Source organism: Thermobia domestica, chromosome 13, assembly GCF_964235325.1.
Source record: "Thermobia domestica chromosome 13, izTheDome1.hap1.1, whole genome shotgun sequence".
Lineage (NCBI taxonomy): Eukaryota > Metazoa > Arthropoda > Insecta > Zygentoma > Lepismatidae > Thermobia > Thermobia domestica.
The window spans coordinates 145275131-145282970 of record NC_137466.1 but is presented as its reverse complement, the minus strand read 5'-3'; the positions used below and the strand labels follow the sequence as shown (position 1 = coordinate 145282970).

Below are 7840 nucleotides of genomic sequence, written 5' to 3'. Positions count from 1 at the left end.
CTCAGACTGTCACTCCAAGTGGTATGGTTTGATTTATGTACGTTACTGTTAGGAGGAGATTATGAACCTTGCTGTTATAAATATGTACATCGTTGTTAGAATTATGTGTCTCACTGTTAGGGCAGATCGAAAAACAATAAATTCAATCAGCTTCATCAAATTGACAATGAACGACATATTTTTAAATTCGACAATTTCGTTTTTCCCGATATTATCGATAAGAACGCGTCAGAATTTAGCCTCAAATATGTTATTTTGCTTAGCACGATGTAATATAGGCATATGGATTCGTATCTGTCTCATTTTTGGGGACAATATTGTACTTAAACAAAAGCTAAAGTCCAAGAGTTAATAATAATAATTTTGGGTTATTACTTCACTAACCATACTGTGTATTGTCGTCATAATTAAAAGTTTGATGGCGTCACACTTTAATATTAGTTCAATTTAGTCATTAACCATAATCAAGAATTAGGAGGAAAAATAAAGAGTGGGTCCTTGTGGAGAAAAGACTTATATGAAATGCTTCGTGTGAGGTATCGCACTGTACGGAGCAGAAACATGAACATTAGGCAAAGGTGATGAAAAGAAGACTGCGAGCTTTTAAAATGTTGATGTGGAGAAGAATGGAGAGAATTAGCTTGGTTGAGCGGAAAACGAAAAGACTTTTAGAAATGGTGGAGGCGGAACGAACAATTTTAGATGTAACTGAAAAGATAAAGGAAAATTGGTTTGGGACATGAGCGTGCCTCTATGGTAAAACACTTACCTCTAGTGCGTTGGGTCCCTGATTCGATCCCCGACTAAGTAAGTTTATGATGGACATCGTGTCCGTGGATTTTCTCGAAATACTCACCGTTCCTTCCACATTATCATTCCACTAATTCTTCCATAATCATTCACTTGTCTTAATCATCCATCTTCCTTAGCCTAAAGGGCATAATTGTGGGACGTTAAACTGAAAGACTTAATTTCATTTGAAAGATATTCCATTCTTCTCCACACTCACGTTTTGGAAGCTGCCAGTCTTTTTGTCTCTTTTGTTTAATGGCCATGTATCTATCCCACAGTGTGAAACATTATGCCACGGACGCTCAGTGGTAGAACAGTGCTAATGATTTACATAGAGGTCCTTGGTTCGATCCCAGTTCACGGCAAGTTGGCTTTGTGTTGGACAAACACCACGTATAACGTGGATTTTCTCGGGGTTCTCCAGTATCCTCTCACTTTCTTCATTCAATTTCATAAACAACTTGTAAATTTGATTCATTACTATAGGCACCATTAGTGTCATTCGTAGTACTTGTGCTTGTTGTGCATGTGGTCTGGGTTTGGTACCTGGTGCGGACTAGTTTCCTTTAATAAATCCTAGTGGTTCGCATTGCAGTTAATAGATCATGTCTCATATAGTCTTAAGAATATAAAATGGATGTTGAACTCAATCATTCGAACAGTATACTGTCAATCAAAAGAGGTTCTTGAGGGAAGTCATATTGTATAAATTAACATTTTATTGCTACAAGCTGAGGAGATTTGTATGTATCGTTACCAACCAAATATAAGAATTAGTACATACTTCAAGTTTCCTTCTCTCAGGTTGTAGCGTTAAAATGTTAATTTTTACCGATGTGACCACCAGTCAATGAGTTGAATGTATTCACTGCATGAAGATATGAAACAAAACGGGAGAACTCGTGCGGAAAGGCCCAAAACATAATGATGTCATCCACCACGAAGCCACTTACTGAGGGGCCGCGGTAGCTCAGTGGTGGAACGTTCACCTCTGGTGCCTGAGATCCTTGGTTCGATTCCAGCTCGCGCCAAGTGAGCTTTGTGGTGGACAAACACAATGTGCGTGGATTTTCTCGGGTTCTCCCATTTCCTCCCACTTTCTTCATTCCATCATTTCATTCATTTCTCAACATTGCCGTTTCCTTTAGCTTAACCGGAATAGCCATGGAACGTAAAACTTAAAACATTTAATTTCCACTAAGTACTTAATGGTTCAGGGGTAGATCGCTCACTTGTGGTGAGAAGAGTCCCTGATTCGATACCAAATCATGTGAGTTTGGACAGCATCATGTTCGTGAGTTTTCTCAAGATTCTTCCACATTCTCATTCCATCAGATTCTTTAATCAATCATCCGTCTATATCACTTACCTCACAAGGTATGGCCATGGGGCGTAGAAACAAAGATCTACGTTTGTTTGCTATCAATGTCTTTGCTGTTGACACATCAGGATTTTTTTTTTTAAGGCAAAGAAATTTCATAGTGAGGATGGATACTTTCTTCTTTGAAAAATTGTATCAGGAAAATAATTTTATACCCCTAAAATTAAATGTTATTAACACTACGATTTTAAAATAATAATAATTCGAGTTTGTTTTCAAACGTTAAAAGCAGTTTTTCTTTTTTCAAGGAAAGAATGCAGCCATCCTCACTGAAAACAGCAACGGTGAAGTAAACTTCTATTTAAAAACTGGTATATATGTGTATATATATACGGAGGCTAATAGCATAGAGTAAGGAAACAAGCACTTGCAGTGGTGACGTAGAGCACAATACTATGCAAATTACTGAGAAACAATACATGAAAAATTTCATACTGATTTTATGCTGAATAAATCATTTCTCAACAGTAAACAAAGAAGAAAATAATGTTAATTTCTTTTGTATTGTTTCCATTCATTTGCACACGCTAATGCAAATGCGTTTCTAAATGGAATTATAAATAATTAACGCATTAATAAAACAAATAAAACTATTATTAAAACTATTTCTTAGTAACATTTAAGGCAGTTTGTTTACTAAATATAATTCCAATTCTAGAAACGCACTTACATTATAAATATGCAAGCTCTGTATTTATTATTTTCGGCATACTACAAGATTTGCTAATTGCATGTAAATAACCAAATTCTGTACTTCCAATACTCTACGCTAATAGCTATCGAAGCGTACTGTATAGTTTCAAAGAAATAGAGATGTGTTTTCTTTCTCACTTACAAAAATAAAAAAAGTCTTATGAAAGCATTTCCTTTCAATAAAAAACAAAATCCAAATGATGTAAGATAAAAATAAACAAACAAATCAAACAAACTAAAGCAGCAACATCCCTATTTCTTAATAATAAAATATTTCTTCCCAATTCGAAACGCGAAAGGAAAAATCTCAGAATAAATTTTAAAAGAAATGTTCTCAAGTATTTTGAATTGTGTGCTATATTTTCTCAGTTTAAATGCAAAACATTTTATTTTTACACACACGCAAATAGATATGTATATTTAATTATATAGAATATAAAATTATTTAAATCTTCAGGTACTGGCAAAAAATATCACAGACTTATCAAAGATACTCAATATAAAACAAGAGCATTTCATTCTTTTCCTCTGAATCATTAAAATGTTCTTTAATAAAAAAAAAAAAAAAAAGATAACTTACGGAGTTTTGAAAATTAAGATGAAAAACCAGAATTCTTACTTTTAGAAAATCACTGGGAAAATTAAGTAAAAAAAGAAAAAAAGTTGATCTTGAAAATTTAACAGAATTACTAAACATATTTAAAAAAAACGAATTTTGTTTATGCACACTTACTATACTGTCTTTGGACCAATAGTTTTGAATTTAATTGTCACTTTGGCTCGTCTTAAGAAGCTCAATTTTCTTTCTTTTTTGTACACAAAAATGTTATTGTCTTCTTTGCTATCACAGAACGTTCTCTATAAAGAAATTGCAGAAAGACACTGGACATCACAGGTGGAATGAGACAATTAAAAAAAAAAAAAGTTTCTATTTACAACACAGTCACTCACTGTACACACACGAAAGTTTCTTTGGTAGAGTTTTTTTTTCTTTTTTTTTTGTAATATTTACCACGGTCTCCAGACACTGCTTGTTGTACTCGAAACAGGAGAGCACTTCTGGATATGCTGTTGCTGATGGGCCATCGGAACAGTCATCATTGCCGTTAATGGGGCCTGTCCATATGCAAGAGGAGAACTGGGTGGTGTGTATGTGGAAGCACTGGGTTGTTGTCCCGCAGGGGTTAAAGGGGTTGGTGGCTTTTCCATTTGTCGGATGCAGTGACCAAGATGCGCCAATAGTCTGCTACTTACTGCGGCATCAATGTTCCCAGCACCGGCAAGATATTGGGACACTTCGGCGGCACAATGCGTGAATCCAGCTCGGAATCTATCAGCATATGAAGCTTCTGGTGTCAGACTCAGAGCATGATGGCGTCTAAGCTTATGCAGATGACGGACTGTAAGCTCCAGAATATCTGCCTTCTCCAGTTTGCTGACGTTTTCACCCTCTGATTGAAGAGCTGCAACCATAAGTTCTTTAAGCTCATCCAGGCATCTGTTGATTCTGGCACGGCGTTTGCGCTCAAGCATCGGTTTCATCACCTGCAAGATACAAAGGAGAAACATTCATAAGTTTCATGCCATTGAAAAAGTACATACATTAAGTAAAATGCCAAACAAACAAAAAAATATAAAAAATTCACGGCATTCTCTCTTCCGCGGTTATCATCAATAACGTTTATAACTATGAAGGGAACTAATGTTATCTAGTACCGGTATACGAATAGTAGCTTACAACGAAGTGCCACGCCCCCTTTTTTCCTTACTGAAAATTAAAGAGTTTTAAAAAATCATAATTCTTGCGCCATTGTTCTGTTGTTATTACTCCGTATTTCAAATCCTTGTGTACTGTAACATAATGATGAAATTATTCTCACTTTCGAATCCAAAGTTAATTAATAATGTTAACAATCAGTTACTCCAAATACTGAATTGGTTAAATTAGTCTCTTGACAGCAAAGTTTCAATATATTTTCAGTAAAACTCTTAAAATATAAATAAAAACTGCATTGCTTTTTTAAGATGCCGTAACATCTTCAAATTTTCTAAAGTCCCTCCCCAGAATAATGCACTACAAATATACAGTTCTAGGCAAAGTTTAAACCGATATAATTTCCATTTCCTTCTTCTCCCCCAAATAAATAAATAAATAAATAAAAACCTTGAATTAACTACTAAAGCACTAACAACTTCACTCAAAAATAACAAGCAATTGCAATTTGATATCACAGTTTATTCAATTAGCAACAATTGCAACTTAATATATACGTAAGTGACACAAAATATTTGCTTATTCGTAACAGTACATCAACAATCTGCTGATCTCATTTTTGTATCATTCGAAAATAACGAAAGTTAATGGGGAAAAGGTAGAAAATTACGATAAAATTATATCGTTGAAACCCGTTCTTATTGCCTATTAGGCTATTCTTTCATTCACAATTCTGACAACCATTCATAGCCATCTATAATTTGGAACATAAAATAATGTTTCAACATCACGTCCACCCTCAAAGCATGAATGAAAACAAGATGAACTTGTTTTCTTGATGCGCTTCCAGCAATTTTATCAAGGTCGTTTCATTAACGAATGGAAAACACTAATATTAGTAATTAAAGTCTACTCATATTGCTTCCTAAAATAAAACTGTATATAATTAATAGTAATTCGAAAACTTCACTAATAATACCTTAATCATAATGTATGCAAAAATAGTGGCTTACCTTTCTATACTGGTAAGTACGGGAGATCGGTTGATCCTCGTAATCGGCTACCATGAGGTTGTCGGACCGCATGTTGTTAGCTTTCCACAAGCGCGCTTCGGCAACGGAGAGATCTGACTCACTGAATGCACAAGCAACAAATAAGTTGGGAGGGGCGGATGCCCCCAAGTCTTATATACGGAGGCCAGGTGTGTGCCGGACCCGTGGCCGGCCGTGGGAAAGTCGGTGAGTCCCACGTTCCCACACACTCCGACACCTGTGCTTAGGATAACAGCAGCAGCTCCCGTCCGTCCCGACAGCAACTTTCGTCTTGCTCTATAGTTTCTTTTTTTTATACGAAGTTAAAATTTTCGCGTTTACAACATTTTCTTCCCTGTAATTTTCTGGTCACAAACTATATAAGTTTTGTGAATCTGATCTATTAGCGTGCTCAAAGTAATTTTGTAACTTTTTTGTTTTTAAGTCTGAGTTACTGTTTTAAGAACGCAAAACGAAGTAAATCTCGCGAAATTAAAACTCGAGTGAAAAATGAATAAAATTTCTTTGCTTCGTAGCCATGTGTATCGCTACGTGCTAACAGAATAAGTCCTGCCCACAGTTTGCCGCTGGGATTCCAGAAGAGGAAATTGGTGGGGGACAAAGGGGGTAACTGATAGTCATAGTAGGAGGGAGTTTTTCCACTATAAACTCCCCCTTCTCCTCTTACTACTCATTATAAGGTTTCCTCCCCCTTTTAGGGTTCCCGCTCTCACAACCCATTAAAATTACCACGCGTGGATGGCAGAGTAGTGTGTTTGTATGTGTGTGCAAGAGAGAGAGAGAGAGAGAAAAGGAAGAAATAAAGAGACGAGCTAAAGAAGAGACGTGTGTAGACACATTGTGAAGTCTCACGCAAGGACTTTTGACCAACACAATTGATATGCTTGTTGCTACTATGTCTATGTATGCGTCTAAAAAGAAATAACCGGACCTGATTTTTTCCCCACGATTTATAGATTATTTATTTTATTTTCCTTTTCCAAATCTTTCCTTCTCTTTTTTCCTTTTTATTGTTTCTCTCATTCTGTGTTTTTTCTTACTCTTCCAGCAAACCTTCTCTCTCACGTACATGTGAGGTACCTCTCATCCTCTCTCTATATATATTTATAATGTGCAAGAGGATTTCGAAAATGTTCTCTATATAAAATACTGTAATTTGTTTTCTAGAATTAAATAATTAAATATACAAACTACGAATGTTTTGGTTTACGGAAACTAGTAAAGATGGGTAGCTGCAGGTCCTGATTAAGGCCTAAGTCAAGTAGGCTGAAGGCTACGGCGTCATATTTGGCTCCCTCTCTTTCTCTCATATAGTACAGCTTAAATTAATAATATGTGCATTAGAAATTTACCATTTGTGCGTTCCTGCATTACAGATTATATAATATGTCGTTTTTCCTTTTGAACTAATTTGCCGTATAAACATGTATTCAACAAAGTAAATTTGTGTAGTTGGAATTGAGTACTGGACCCATTATCGACGATACTTTGGTAACTTAGAACAAAGTCTAAAAGCTCAATGAAAATATAGAATTTTCTTATATATTAAAACAGAATGCCAACAGCAATAACACCTTCAAATTTATTTATTTATTTATTTATTTATTTATTTATTTTATTTTTATTTATTTATTTTTTTGTGAGCGAGCAGTTTCGGAAGTATAGCCTAGGATGCAAGATTGTGTTAACTATTTCTGAAAATCTACGATTCTAGAACCCCTTCCCCCCAAAAAAGGGGGGATATTACTTATTTTTCAATGACCCAAGTTTCAGGTCACTGATGATCTCAGTGGGTGGCCCCTCTGGGGGCATATTTAGATTACCAGTATTTCCGCAGTACTATTTTCAGATTCCGTGTAATAAATTTCTCCTCTTCCCCCGGAGAGAAATCTTCCGAAATCATCACCGTTCCATATACAATCATTTAAACTAAGTTAAACAATGAACCAAAAATGTTTTTTGAATAAAGACATCTAGCTCTGTATTGTAATGTTTTTATACCATCATTCATCTCGTGGCACTGAGGAAAGGAGGGACAAACATCAATTACCAAATCAAGCGTCCGGGTTCGAACTCGGGATCTCTCTACATCAAAACTAGAACTCTAGACGTTCATTTTCTCTTGCTTGAAAAAATGGAAGTATTTTTGAAAGTAAAGATTTGTAATAATTAAAGAAAGAATAAAAATAGTTTAATTGAATCCAAATC

General features: G+C 35.4%; 1 protein-coding gene across 1 annotated transcript; it reads right to left on the bottom strand.

Moving 5' to 3' along the window:
• Positions 1-3207: 3207 nt before the first annotated feature.
• Positions 3208-5879, bottom strand: LOC145668613 (enhancer of split mbeta protein-like). Its single transcript, XM_081736650.1, has 2 exons — positions 5594-5879; positions 3208-4411 (listed from the first exon to the last, which is right to left on the bottom strand). The coding sequence occupies exons 1-2, from the start codon at positions 5663-5665 to the stop codon at positions 3875-3877; spliced, it is 609 nt and encodes a 202-aa protein (XP_081592776.1). The 5' UTR covers positions 5666-5879; the 3' UTR covers positions 3208-3874.
• Between the last annotated feature and the right edge of the window lie 1961 nt (positions 5880-7840).